The following is a 15,204-nucleotide window of genomic DNA, read 5'->3' as shown; positions in this document are numbered from 1 at the left end:
ATATACAGCTCCATGTATTATCTATACTGTACTGACCTAATATATACAGCTCCATGTATTATCTATACTGTACTGACCTCCTATATACAGCTCCATGTATTATCTATACCATACTGACCTCCTATATACAGCTCCATGTATTATCTATACCATACTGACCTCATATATACAGCTCCATGTATTATCTATACTGTACTGACCTAATATATACAGCTCTGTGTATGATCTATATCATACTGACCTCATATATACAGCTCAACGTATTATGTATACTATTATCTATATCTGGTATTGTGTACACCTCACATATACAGAATTATCTAGTAAGCGTCCAATAATTTGTTGGCAGGTCAGAAACAAAGAGGTGACGCATTGCTGGACTGTTCCATGGTTAGGTGGCTGCCGCGATCTGATATCTGAGTTCAGCTCCAGCTACTCCCACATTTCTGCTAATATTTAATGTACAGCGCTGCAAAATTTGTTGGCGCTATATAAATCCTGTTTATTAATAATAACAATAATTATAATATAACCTCAAAATGAGTTCATTCCACATACCTGATTTCTCACAGTACAGTCCTAAAAGAAACAAAAGACAAATAATAAACATTCAGCATAAAGTATAGAACCTAATTTACTATACAATCTATAATCATTATTTTCCTTCTTTAGGTCGCCTTTTGCTATTTTCCACAGAACCACTACAGGGAAAGGGTTCGGCAGTTGTAAAAATGTTCAAAGATTCGCTATAGCTCAAGAAACATAAAACTGTCTTTTTTTTCTCTTATTTTTGGTTTGTGCAGTTTAAAAACAGCTGAAAATATAAAGGAGACAGAAGGCTTCCTCCAATAGCATCCCAGGAATTGTTTCTAAAGACGAATCTAATGCCAAAAAATCATCAGCATTAAAATCCACATTACATTAAGAAAATATATGCACATACATTGAATAGAGAGCAGAACGTTTAATTCTTAGGGAGTGTATTAAAAAAAAGAGAGTGAAAATATATAAATATAAAATGGTGCTGATTTAACAAAGCACTCCAAGACTGAAGAAGATAGACTATTCTAAGAGAACCTGGGTGATCCAGCAAACCTGGAATGTATCTGGACCAGGACTGATGCTTTGATTTGCTAACAAATAGCAAATGATTTTAAGAAAACGATTGGTTGGCTGGATCACCCAGCTTCACCCATGATAGTCTATCATCTCAGAGCTTTATTAAATTAGTGTGCAGGTGAAGTTTGTTTGCTCCAGTTTATAAAGGCCAGACAGACTGTATCTAGCAAGAATAAATATACTGGATACCTGTGATTTGTAAGAGACACACCCTGCATAATGGCTCAATCCAGATCTGTCTGGACATCAGATAACACGTCAGATTACTGTTGCTGGAAATAATTATTCATGCTCATTTCAGGGCGGATTGATGAACAACATCAGGCACTGCAGGATACAGGCTAAACTTTTGCCTGAGACCAGCATGACTGTTCATCTTGGGTGGCGATCATCTGACATGTATACAGAGGTATAGAAACAGGTGAAATTTTGTACAGAAGTTGTTCTGTGAACCTGCTTTATCTCAAAGACTGGAGAAGATAGATTATAATGGGTGAACCTGGATGATCCAGCAAACCTGGGATAGTTTTCTTAAAATCATTTGCTATTTCGTAAGGAAATGTTTTCAGTTCTGGGCTAGAAAGCTTTTAGGTTTTCTGGATCACCAAGGTTCTCCTACGATAGTCTATCTTCTCCAGTCGTGCAGAGCTTTTGATAAATCAGGCCCATTATATATTTTCATTCTCTATTTGAATGAGTTAGTATAGGTCCCCCTCCCCCCTCCTCTATTAGAAAAGACAGCAAAATCTAACTCTAAAGTATACACTGACAGAGGGAGTAAAATGTGGCTTTTATTATGAGGAAGCCCAGCAATAGTGCCATGTACACATTGTGTAAAAAGAGTTTATATGTAAAATAAAGATTTCACACAAACAATTGTAAAAAAAACACGTGGTCTTTATTCTTTGCAAAAACATAGTTGGCCGAATCTTTCAAATTGTCTCCTTGAAGGAATGATTTAGTTTTTCCCTTTTGAAAACACAATCACATGACCCAAAACTCACCTGCTTGTATATTTTCAAGTGCATCCCATTCCTGCTCTGCTTTTAGCAAATCTTCATTTTCTGTCAACAAAAGAATGTTATTCCTTATTGTACCTTATGTATGCAAACCTTGTACCAGGACTATACAATTCTGACTCAAATACAATTGGTGGTGCACAGAAAAACAGTAATATAATAATAATAATAATATTAATATTAAAAGAAAATTTCTTGTAACGCTGGAGAAGGGAATAATTGCACCAGAAGGGACAGAAGGTAAAGCCTGGGGCAAAGTGAGAGAATCATATATTACGTGCTGATGTTGGAAGCAAGAAGGGAAAGGGAAAACGTGTACAAGCAGGGTCATGGCTTTAAGAATTATTGTTAGATGGACAGTTGTTATTGTGACCGAAGCTTTGTGAGTTTGTGTATTTTTGCTTTTATTCATTACACTATAATCACATCACCTGAAATGTATTCGCCTAAGTGATGTGAACACAAGACTATTGGTATCAATAGGGGCCGTGCACAAGATTTTGTGTTCCCATGCTCATGTGATCACCATGGAACTTTTGAATGTTCATATCTGTATCCGCCAGTATGACATTTATCGAAGTGTCTCGGAGTAAATACAATGATTGGGGTTTCATTGTTAGTGTTCTCTCCATCCCCCCTTAGCTGGTTGCACCACCCGGCACTTTTCAGTAACCACTATGCTTTTTTTGGGCGGTTACTTAAAACTTGGATCACAATACACAGGCACTGGACAGTTAAGGCACAAAACAAAGTTGATGGAAAAATGGGGCATACTAAGAGGGAGAGCATTGGAAATATAGAGGGGAAAGCTTGGTAGAAAGCTGGCAGAATTATAGGGGTTACTGATTTCCTAGAGTGTAAGCTCTTTGGGGCAGGGTCCTCTCCTCTTCCTGTGTCACTGTCTGTATCTGTAACCCCTATTTAATGTATAGAGCTGCGTAATATGTTGGCGCTATATAAATCCTGTTTATTAATAATAATATAAATATTATTGGCAACAACAGCCAGGAACACTTTTGTCATGTGTTGCCATCCTCCAACTGACCTCAAAGAAAATCTGGGGACGTCACTGATTGTGTCAACTATTTTATTCATATGTAGACTGTGTATAAAGAATATGAATAAAATGACATGAAACGTATCACCAAAATGATTATTTTATATAAAAGGTTAGATAATGTAAAGTCTGAATGGGAGCACAGAGCTTCCTGGGATACCAATGCTACGCATACCGGGAGGCTTCTGACTGCTCCTTCTGCGCATGCCCAGACTCAGGCATACGCAGAGGTGGCTTTTTCCTGCAATGGGAAAACAATGGCAATCTCACACAAGCACAGCGAGATCGGTTTGCTTTTCTTTCCCATTTACAAAAGGCTTCATCACAAGATCCCATGCCTGTGCAGTGTGAGATTGGCTGACATGGCCAGAAGAAGACGGAGAAAGGTGGCAGCGCCCGGCCTTTACTATGCACCGAGATAAAGGGAGATTTCAGGACAGCGTGGGACCCTAACAAGGACAGCGCTGGAGAAATCAGGAGCTCTGTGAAAGTAAAGGCGAGTATGAATAATTCCCCTTAATAATCCTAATCAGATCTGTTTTATTAGTTATTATTTTTCTAATGATTTTTGCGATGAGCGACTTTTGTTGTCTATGGTGAACATAAAATCCTGACTTTCTGATCCCCTTCCCCTCCGTCATATTTTGTACATACCCGGCTCTTTGTCCAATTCTTCTCCTTTGCTCACCAGAGTCTGCAGCACGCTGTTCTGTTTTACTGCAGAAATCTGGGAAGAAAATATCAGAAATGAATATAAAATTACAAGAAGTAAAAACACAATAATGCTGATAGAAGTCTGAAAGAAACATTATATGGAGCACACAGTGAAAGGTAACGCAGCTCCCCCTCTGCTTCTGTAGCTGATTTATCTGACAATTTCTGTTTATATAAAAAATAACATAAATAAGAGTAACAATACAAACCATAAAGATTCTGTAAACTAAAGCCAACATAGAACACAACGGATAAGCAGGTGTAGTGATTCACATTGTAAACTGAGGTTTAATGACTTAATAAAAAACTGACTATGCAATTATTATTATTACACAGTATTTATATAGCACCAACTTATTACGCAGCGCTGCACAAAGTCCATAGTCATGTCACTAGGTGTCCCTTAAAGGAGCTCACCATCTAATGTCCCCCCCATAGTCATATGTCATTATCACAGTCTAAGGACAATATGGGGGAAGGTAATTAACCTAACTGCATGTTTTTGGAATGTGGGAGGAAACCGGAGTACCCGGAGGAAACCCACACAAACACGGGGAGAACCTGCAAACTCCATGCAGATATTGTCCTGGCCGAGATTCCAACCTGGGAGCCAGTGTTTCAAAGGCCGGAGTGCTAAGCACTGAGCCACCGTACAGCCCAGTTCAGCCCTTTTGATTAGTTAAAGTAAATCTAAAAAGAAAATGTATATTTCATAATAATCAACAGCACATGTCTACACTGACCTTGTGTTTTTCAATGATTAGTTACCCCTTTCTAACCATGAATAGAAGAAAACATTTTTCCTAAGATGCCACAGGTAGACTAAATCCTAAGCAGTGTAGATGATATGATCATTAGCCACCGGGAACACTGTGGGCATTTCATGTCATTATAGACTGCAGAAAGCTTTTTGTTTTCAAATAAGATCAGCAAGTCACATTAATCAGAAAGCAGAGCATGAGGAGAAAAACGGCTGTCCAACAAGTACAGACTGTGTATATGGGGCAGCCTCATTGGCACACGGTGCAGTATGAGAAGTTGGATGACGCCTTCCACAGGGCAGCCATGTACAACACCTCTGAGATCAGCCAGCCAATCAATGTCAGAAGTGAGAGTGACGAGCAAACATTGCACACAATCCCTCCACTGGGACTGACAAGCACCTGTGGCCTCCACTCCCTCCAACAAACAAGTCAGCATTGGACTTAATATGGAAAGTGAGTGGAGGTTGGCATGGCCCGACCTCTCTAGTGATAAGTTCTGTACAACCTTCAGGAAAACCCTTTCTCCACATCACTCCTATCATTTAATGAGCAGCTGGTTAAAAATGAATAAAAAACATAAACCTAACATAACCTGCAATACGTCGTCATTGGTCTCCCCCCCCCCCATCATCATCATCATCATCATCACTGCACTCACCGGCATGGACTTCATAGACGGCAGAAAGTCGTTGTGTGTTTGGTGGAGGTCGGAGTTGATAACCAATCCGTTCATCGCCTGAACAGAAAACAGAATCGGTATATATCAGGAAGTTGCACACCCATATTCATCATTATTATTACTACACAGTGTTTATATAGCGCCATCATATTACACAGCTCTGTACAAAGTCCATAGTCATGTCACTAGCTGTCCCTCAAAGAAGCAAACAATCTATATTCATGTGTCTAGTCAAATGTCATTTTTTCTTGGGGGGGGGGGCTAATTTACCTAACTCCATGTTTTTTGAATGCGGGAGGAAACCCAAACAAACATGGGGAGAACATACACACTCCATGCAGATAGAGTCCTGGCTGAGATTCCAACCTGGGACCCAGCGCTGCAAAGGCTGGAGTGCTAACCACTGAGCCACCATGCTGCCCATATTTGTCACAAAACACAAATAATTTCTAGGAAATTAAAAAATTGCCAGCAGGTTTTGCGTTCACAGGCTGCTCAGATGGGACAGAAGAGGAAGCAAGAGGTCCTCTCCTGATCACTTCGGTCTGTGCACAGGAGGACGGCCCAACGACACCCCGAACACAACCAACACCCAGGCCGATCCCTCTGATCCCCATAACAGAACCTGCCTTCCTGTGTGGTGACCTGTTCTCAGCACAGATGAAAAGTGAGGAATGGGGAGAGAATATTACTGTGCTACCCCCCCCCCTGTGGTTGCAGGCTGTGACACATAACAGTAACATAGAAATAAATAAAAAAAATTCCTGCAACGCGTTTTACTAACACAAAGCAGCACTCAATGAAATGCACATTATGGATTGTGCTCTGCTGTAAATTAGGATGCAAAATTCTCTCAAAAGAAGAAAGCAGAAGAAGCTTGGGGCGGTTAAGCAGTGAGTGATTTTATTAATATTGAAGTGATTAATACAAGAAAAACAACTGGTGATAGCTACATACAATATTTAAGAGTGATCATCCCCATTAGTATTTTATGGGGTAAAAGACCAATCCACTAGACAAATGAGATCCCTGATTATTCAAACAGTGGTCAGGTTAACGTCCCATGACCCAATGCGTTTCGCTTCTCGGCCTTTTGGCTAAAATGAAGTGTAGTACCTAATCCTTCCAGTGCTCAGGGTAGATGGCGCCGTATTCCTGGGCAAAATGCAGTGCACTAGTACCTCTGTTAAGGACGGTCTACTTGATGGTGTAGCTCTGTAAGCGGCCGCCCTATGCCTATTCCTCGGGCCAGCGTCCAGCAGAGAGAGGCATGGGGCTCGCCCTGAGAAGGAGCTCGCAGATAGTGGACTGTCCCACTGGTTGGAGCAGGGAAACCTTGGTCTGGCTATCAGGTCTGGAGAGCTAGCGGAATCTCGCTTAGTGTCGTCCCCCTGGAGTGGCGAACTAGGGGTACCTTAAAATCACTTTGGGCCTGGGAACCCACTTTGATTTTTAGTACACAGGCACATCGCCTTTAATCTGCATTGGCAATTTTTATACCTTTGCCCAGTGTGTTATGCACTGAGCACTTATTTTTTATGTATTTTTCTGTTTGTCACAGTCACTGGAGTGGTATTCGTGTGCCACTTTTTGATGGAGGGTGCGATTTCCTTATGGGCTAGCCCTAAAGTCTTGGAGAGTACTTTGGTCTAACAGCCAGGTACTCTCCCTTACTGGAGTGTCTCTTCGGGAGAGCTCCCCCAGCTTAGTATCTGTTGGGACCTGCTTATGTGGTCCCATAGAGAAAAGGACCCCGTCTGGCTCCGGCCAGAGGGACTAGTAGGTCCATTTCAGCTTCAGCTGGATGGACTCAGTACCCAGCCCTCGTCAGGAGCTTCGCTTCGGGGGGTCTGGGGAAATTGGGTGGCCCTTCCTCTTTTGAGGAGGGATCACAATAGTACCCCAGTGCCCTTTTTTTGTGTGGTGTTTTTGCACATACACTTTTTTACCGAGCACAGGGTTGTTTTAGTTGGATCACATTACGCAAGATTCTATTAAAAAAAAAAAAAAAAAAATGCGTTTCGCCATACAGCTTCCTCAGCGGATTTGTTGAGAATGTTATGACTTTATGTAATAGGACAGTAGTATACTAAGCAAAGAATACAAATATAAATTATAACAAAATAATAACGTGTAAAGCCACAATCAGAAACAATCCCATCAGTTATTTCTGGACATCTGAACGTTCCCAATGGTATCATTTCCCGTGGACCCAGCCGTGGCTACAAAACCTAAATATCCAATCATTGTTAAGGGATGTAGTTCAAGTTATGGGATATGACGGTGTTTGGGTTTGGTTCAGATGGACACCTATAGAGTTTGCCTACCCAGAGTTTCTGAAGCAAAAATAAATGCAATAGAAGATATTGGCAGTGTCACTCACCTATCCACCTTCTAGCGCAGGCCATGTTTCTTCTCTTCTTCCTCCCAGAGACGATCTTTGGCCTTACCAGGATGATATAAGGTGCATGCGAGTTCATTCATCCTCAGCACACACAAGGATTGCCGGGATTTTCTGGCAACCAAAGCCCACATTGCACACGCGCAGCTAAGATGCCAGAAACCCGGAGCAATCAGGCAGGCAGGACACATTTTTGCAGAAGAGACATTGCCTGCCCTTTCGGCAATAATGACCGGCCAGATCATGGAAAGTTGAACTAGTTAGTGATTATTGTCCAGGAAATGCAGCCCATAAAGTTCAGTGTGGATAATAAGATTCATGTATTGCAGAGACTACTGGGTATGGTCACTGTAAGCTATTCCAGGCCAGGAGACGGAGTAAAACTGAAGGGAAGGATAGAGGGCAGATTTTGGGAAGGGAGGGCGGATAGGTAACGACAAACCCTAAACCTGCAGTTAGCTATATTGGTCACACTGGGGGTATACAAGGTGACGGAGTTTGGTGATTGCCATACCTCAGTTCCCATATTTAGGTGTCACGGGGAAGTTATAGAAGAAGTCTCTTATCCAGCAATCTGTGGCAGCCAAGCTCAGCACCCTCCGTCCTGTGCAGCATCTTGGAATAAGGCCTCCAGCTGAATAGTGCAAAGTAGTTCTGTGCTTGGAATAGTGCAGGCGCTTCCCAGCTCCATGATTAACAGTCTTCGTTAGGAATCAGTTCCGGCATCATGTGGAAGCTGATTGGACAGAAAAGAAAAGTTTATTTCTACACATTTATAGATTTCATAAATAACAAAAATATGTTCACAGGTTTTCTATACATCTTATCTAGAATATAATAAAAAGAATGAAGAAACCCGAAATCCAAATGTTCTGCAGATTCAGAGAAGCAGCAGAGGGTTTAGGAGACAGAAGACGACGGGTAGGTGAGGGGGAAGCGTTGGGTTATAAATGAGCAGAAAGTAGGAGCAAGCCGAATAGGACGAGGAGACCATTCCAGAGAGTCGGGGCAGCTCTAGAAGTCTTGGAGCCGTGCGTGTGATGAGGTTATGAGTGAGGAAGTCATTAGTAGGTGATTGGAGAAGAGAGCGGCTTGGGGGGGATTTTCTATCAAAAATTAAGTAAATAAAGTTAAAATATTAGTGTCAGTTCAAGGGGTGAAATCTCTGCGAGGTTTGTTTTGCAGCCTTTGCGGTGATTTCATTTCATTTCCTGTCCCAGAGTTGCAACAGAAAATTGGGAGGAAATTTCACAAAGTGGGAGAATTCCTCGGCCCTGGAACCGGTGTCCCCATTGTCTCTGAAGCTTTTGTTTTGGGAAATACTGCAAATTTTTGGATTTTTCCATTTTCTTTGGGACAGAGAGGCTGAATATCCTCATTGGGACAACAATAAAATATTGACAAATAACTCTTCCCTGCTCCGTTCACAACAAAAAACTTCCTGGAGATCCTGCAAGTTTTGGTCAGCCGTGAAGGACCAATATGGAGTCCTAGAAAAGGGCGGAGCCAGACAAATCCAAATTTGCATTGACTTCAAATTCTGGATCTGCCCGTTGTAGATGGCGCCCAAAGGCAATACTGGCGATGCCAACGTGGAGCATTAAATATGGGGAGCCAGCAACAAAATTTATGCTGAGCCGACACTAGGTGACCACATGGGGGAGCCAGAAGTTCTTTTGGATAAAAACATCAAATTGAAGGAAAATCCAATTAAAATTGGGGCTTTTCTCAATCGATTGACCAAAAAGAGAATCGATTTGCCAAGATTTTTTATCACCTGATCACAGGTGAGAATGGCCGACTATCAATAAGCTCATCAAATGGTTCAAAGCCAATGAGGGTAGCAATCCGGTCCAGTGTCCTCCCCGGCCCCTGTACCACCCGGCACTATTCAGAGCCCACCCGGCTGTTTTTGGTTACTGAACAGTTGGGTCACAATAAAGGGGCTACCCCCGCCTACAGCTTCTTCCCTCCCAGCTTAAAACATTTCTGGGAAGAACCCTGCCGTCATATTTTATCCTCATGAGATTTTGGCTGAAATCTGTTTAATAATGAGTGGTAAAATAACGAATATTCCCCGATCATTTGCTGCTGCTATCCTGAACCTCATGGGCCGGACTCAAAGCTAACCTGAGCACTTTTTATCAATGAATGATATCGCTGAGTTCTCTGATGATGATTGGCTGTCAGGGATTTTTATTGCACAGTATTTTTTTATAGTGCTGACATAATACACAGCGCTGTACAAAGTCAATAGTCATGTGACTAGTTGTCCCTCAAAGGAGCTCACAATCTATGTCCCCCCCATAGTCATATGTCATTACCACAGTCTAAGGGCAATTTGGGGGAAGCCAATTCACCTAACTGCAAGTTTTTGGAATGTGGGAGGAAACCGGAGGAAACCCACACAAACACAGGGAGAACCTACAAACTCCATGCAGATAATGTCCTGGCCGAGATTCCAACCTGGCACCCAGCGCTGCAAAGAGTGCTAGCCACTGAGCCACCATGCTGCCCGCCTGTCCCCTTGCTGGATTGGTCTCTAGTATACAGATCTATAGACACACAGATATGGTGACATCTGTAAGTTATCTGTGATTGGCTGCCAGTCAGGACTTTGTGTCCCATTTTCCATGAAAATATCAGCAGAGACTTTACATAGTAATCAGTTTCAGCCAATCAGGCTTCAGCTGGGAACGTGAATGAAGGAAAGTCCTCCGGGGTTCAGTTACACTTATAGTCGGTGTCTTGGGGGTCAGATGGCCGCTACTACCCAATGTGGGGGGTCCATTAGAATCAGGGATGTAACAGGCCGCTCTAGCTGGATGTTGGGGATTATGGAAAGGAACCAGCAGGTGGCAGCCATGCTGATTCATCATCTTCATCCCCCCCATGGGTAAGTTCAGAGTGACCAGGACTACAACAGGAAGCTCCGAGCTGTGTGTGGACCCCATTCTGTAGTTCAGTTGGGTCCATTCTAAGAACAGAACCAAAATATAATTTAATGTACAGCGCTGCGTAATATGTTGGCACTATATAAATCCTGTTTAATAATAATATTAATAAAATGGCACCAAAACCTCTGCGTGCCATGTCGGGGGCCCTGGATGGACATTCCTCTTTAATATTTTGTTTTTACTGCACATTTTATATAAAGCTTCAAAAAGTTCTTTGCTGCGCCATTCCTGCTTCCAGGAACAGACTCCTGATTGGAAGAAGGCTCCTGAAATGGTGACTCGGCTTCCATTCCTCACAGACCGAGCATTGCCCGGGGTCCGACCCCCAATGTGAGATTTCATGTATAGACAGCAGGGGATCAGCTTCTAATTGCTGCGTAAACAAAGCAGGAAAACTCTGCTGACTCGGCAACAAAACTTTTCCACTGACATGTACAGGCAATATGGCCGCCCCCGCAGTAATGTGCTGGGAATTAGGGGGAATGAGGACATGGGGGGGTTATTGTTTGCTATGACAACCTGTACTGCCCCTTTATGTAAATGAGGGGTAGAAATAGGGTTCAGGAGGGCAGAATTTTCAGTGATGTCTGCGGTCACATGACCAGAAAACCAGAAGCAACAATGTTTAGATCTAACCTCAGAAAGCATCATATTGCAGGAAGAGAAGCGGATGTTGTATAGGTAGTCAGTCAGTGAATGGTGGATGAATGTAAACATGTTGGGGGGGGGGGGGGGCACATAAACATAGGAATGAAATCCTGCAGACTGGACTGTGCGTTCTTGTGCAGGGTGACCGGTCTTGTCTCCGCCCCCTCCTGCAGTCTGTGGTGGGTGGAGTTTCTGGCCCCGCCCACTGTTCCCAGGCAGCACAGTGATGACATCATCACTTCATTTACAAGGTAAAATCTGGGTTTGTAAAGAGACTGACGAACAGGAAGTGGATTTATATCAATGAAGGTTTGTGTCCCCAGAGGCCCCATAACGCCCCCATCCCCGGGAAGGTGAATGTTTTCCCCCGGCAGGCAAGAGAAGGTGAATGTTTTCCCCCGGCAGGCAAGGGAAGGTGAATGTTTTCCCCCTGGCAGGCAAGGGAAGGTGAATGTTTCCCCCTGGCAGGGTAAGGAGGGTGAATGTTTTCCCCTGGCAATGTAAGGAGGGTGAATGTTTTTCCCTGGCAATGTAAGGAGGGTGAATGTTTTCCCCTGGCAGGATACGGAGGGTGAATGTTTTCCCCTGGCAGGATACGGAGGGTGAATGTTTTCCCCTGGCAGGATACGGAAGGTGAATGTTTTCCCCTGGCAGGATACGGAAGGTGAATATCTTCCCCCGGCAGGATAAGGAGGGTGAATGTCTTCCCCCGGCAGGATAAGGAGGGTGAATGTCTTCCCCCGGCAGGATAAGGAGGGTGAATGTCTTCCCCCGGCAGGATAAGAAAGGTGAATGTTTTCCCCCGGCAGAATAAGGAAGGTGAATGTTTTCCTCCGTCAGGATAAGGAAGGTGAATGTTTTCCCCCGGCAGGATAAGGAAGGTGAATGTTTTCCCCCGGCAGGATAAGGAGGGTGAATGTTTCCCTCAGCAGTGCAGGGAAGGTGAATGTTTTCCCCGGCAAGATAAGGAAGGTGAATGTTTTCTCCTGGCAGGATACGGAGGGTGAATGTTGCCCCGGCAGCCCTGAACAATGATGTCATGCAGCAGTTCTATAATAAGCAGTGCCGCTATTATCTCTATTATACATACAATAGACTAGGCAGCGATTCTCCCGGCTGGCCTCACACTGGGGGTGCAGCACCTGGCGGGTGTCCGACATTCAGCCTCCTCCGGGTCCCTCACACCCGCCAAGACTCCCTCCAATCTCAGCGGCCATCAACTTCCCCGAGTCCTGGCAACCGAGCAGAGCGAGGCATGCTGGGAGTGTAGTCCACGACGAGCCGCTCAACATTGGCTGTATACTAGGCTCAAACTACATTTCCCATACTCCCTCCTGCTACAACTCCAGCACTGTCAGCCTGCGTTACCGTTTTATGTGTCCCCAGTCTCAGGACAATAATTGAATAGAGGCGGCCATTTTGTCGGAGTCTGGGGCTCATTAAAAATAACGGTGGTGTCCAGAAAAATGTCTCTCGCAGTGGGGACAATCTTACTATGGGCTCTTTAATAAAAATCTTTATTAGGAAGGGATAAAAGGTGTAATCTGTGACAGCTTCATAATAAATCGGTGTAAAATCGGCCAGAACGTTTGCTGTGTGTAAAATTATCGTGCCTCACATACAGATGTGCACTCCAGGTGTCTAATCACACCTGGTCTCCATAGTAACCAATGCAATGATGTCACTGGAGCAGCTCAGCTCCCCATCCCCTCCTCTGCAATCAAAGCTGCTGATATTTTGTATTTTAAACAATCTGACAAATTAATAATAATAATTCATCTGCTATTCTGTATTGTACAGCTCAGCTCATGTAGCCACTTTACCTCTGCATGGGCCCCTGTGCTGGCGTCATGGCATTTATATATTACAATCCTGGCTGACAGATCAGACCTGACTTATCTCTGCTGCAGTTCAGGAACATTTACCGGTCTTGTCCCTCCCCTACACTGTGATTGGATAGACTGTCAACAAAGTCTCCACCTACATACACATTTTTGCACATTTTGAACATTTTCAGAAGTTGAACATTTTTAGATTTAGCAACAGTGTGGGTGAAAGCATTCAATTAGATGGGGGGCCTGGTGAAGGAAAAGAAGGACATGACCCCCCTCCACAGCATGCATGGGCCTATAAACCCCTCCCCCCAGCATGCATGGGCCTATGAACCCCTCCCCCCAGCATGCATGGGTTTATCAATCCCCCCACCATTCACCAACCCAGCATGAATATATTACATATTCATCCACTGATATCCAGAAACTTTTTTCCCACATTTGTATTACATTCACTCAGCGTTGTATTTTATTTTCCATCCTTTTTTCCTTTACATTCTGGCAATGAGACCGATGTTGCTAATCTCACTGAAATATTTCAGTACCTACCTTACCTACCGTACCTACTCCTCCCCCCCTCGTTTTAGCATGGCAGATATCACAGCCCTGGGAAGGGTTTCCCCATCGGATTCATTTTAATTCCATTCAGACCAATTTTGTATTTATTTTTTTTTTCAGGACTCCACCAGCATTCACTCACAGTGCAGCCGGGGAATATTTTGGTGCTTTTCAGAGGAAATACAGCAAGTAAAGCAAACATTGATATTTATAAAACATTCCCCCAGCCAATTCCTCTGAAATTCTCTATAGATCTCCCAATAAAAACAATGACTCGTTCTGCCACCTGGTGGCCAATTGTCAAAAGTGCAGTACTGCCACAATAGAAAATAAACGATTTATTATTATTATTGATAAAAAGTATTAATATAGCGCCAACATATTACACAGCGCTGTACATTAAATAGGGATAATATGAGGGAATATTTATAAATACAGCAGGCAAAATGATGAATGTAAAAGAATAAACATTTTCTGTAATTCTCACTCTAACTATATTCCAGGCTGCAGATTTTCCCTTAAACACAATACTAAGGCTCTATGTATAAAGCAGTGAATCTGACATTCCCTCAAACATTCCTTGGTGGAGAATCAATTACTGCCTTACATGGACCTGGAAGATTCCCATCAGGGAACGTTTGAGGAAATGTCAGATTCCTGGTTTTATAAACTGAACCTGAAATGTTTATTATACTTTATTTTATGTTACTTGAGTAACATTCCCTCAGGAAATTTTCTGTTTTTAAATAATTAAAATAGGTAAAAAATTAATAAATAATACAAAATAAATATGTATTTTACACATTTATATTTTATTTATAAATTGTAATTGTTATTCACTAAATATGTTCACATTACACACATGGGGGGTATTTATGAATGATTCCCCTGTCAATTCGCCCATAATTTTCATTTATACAGATAAACTTTCCTATTGTGTCAGCTGTGCACTTTGACAAGTGGCCACTAGGTGGCAGAACGAGTGATTGTTATAAATAGAGCCATAAGAGGGTCTGTTTATAAAGCAGGGAATATAACATTCACTCAAACATTCACTAGTGGGAATCTTCCAGATCCATGTGTTTCAACAGCAGTAATTGATTCTCCACCAGAAAATGTTTGGAGAATGTCAGATTCACTGCTTTATAAATGGACCCCTAGGACTATGTGGTCTAATAGCAGTAAACCTGACATTCACCAAACATTTACAGGTGGAAAAATCAGACACTACTATTGAAAACACACAGAGCTGGGAGATTCATCACCAGAGAATAGTTCGTGAAAGTCAGATTCACCGCTTAATAAAAGGACCCCCAGGGCTGTCACCCTGCATCATCCATTCTCCTTATCAGTTCCAGGTGAATGTTCTCCTATACCCAGAAGTATTCGGTATTACCCAATGGCTGGACAGAGAAGATAACAAATAAATACCCCATGACCCATTATGGGGCTCCAA

General features: G+C 42.8%; 1 protein-coding gene across 1 annotated transcript in view; it reads right to left on the bottom strand.

Annotated features, from left to right (window-relative positions):
* The window catches only part of ELMOD3 (ELMO domain containing 3), a 30,061-nt gene extending 16,838 nt beyond the window's left edge, over positions 1-13,223 (bottom strand). Inside the window, 6 exon segments of the mRNA XM_072402906.1 lie at positions 559-579; positions 2,124-2,183; positions 3,850-3,922; positions 5,332-5,409; positions 8,268-8,489; positions 12,449-13,223. Of these exon segments, the coding sequence (XP_072259007.1) occupies positions 559-579; positions 2,124-2,183; positions 3,850-3,922; positions 5,332-5,409; positions 8,268-8,279 (244 nt within the window). The 5' untranslated portion in view covers positions 8,280-8,489; positions 12,449-13,223.
* Positions 13,224-15,204: the final 1,981 nt, after the last annotated feature.

Source organism: Pyxicephalus adspersus, chromosome 2 (assembly GCF_032062135.1).
Source record: "Pyxicephalus adspersus chromosome 2, UCB_Pads_2.0, whole genome shotgun sequence".
Classification (NCBI taxonomy): Eukaryota; Metazoa; Chordata; class Amphibia; order Anura; family Pyxicephalidae; genus Pyxicephalus; species Pyxicephalus adspersus.
This window is presented reverse-complemented; position numbering and strand designations above follow the sequence as displayed.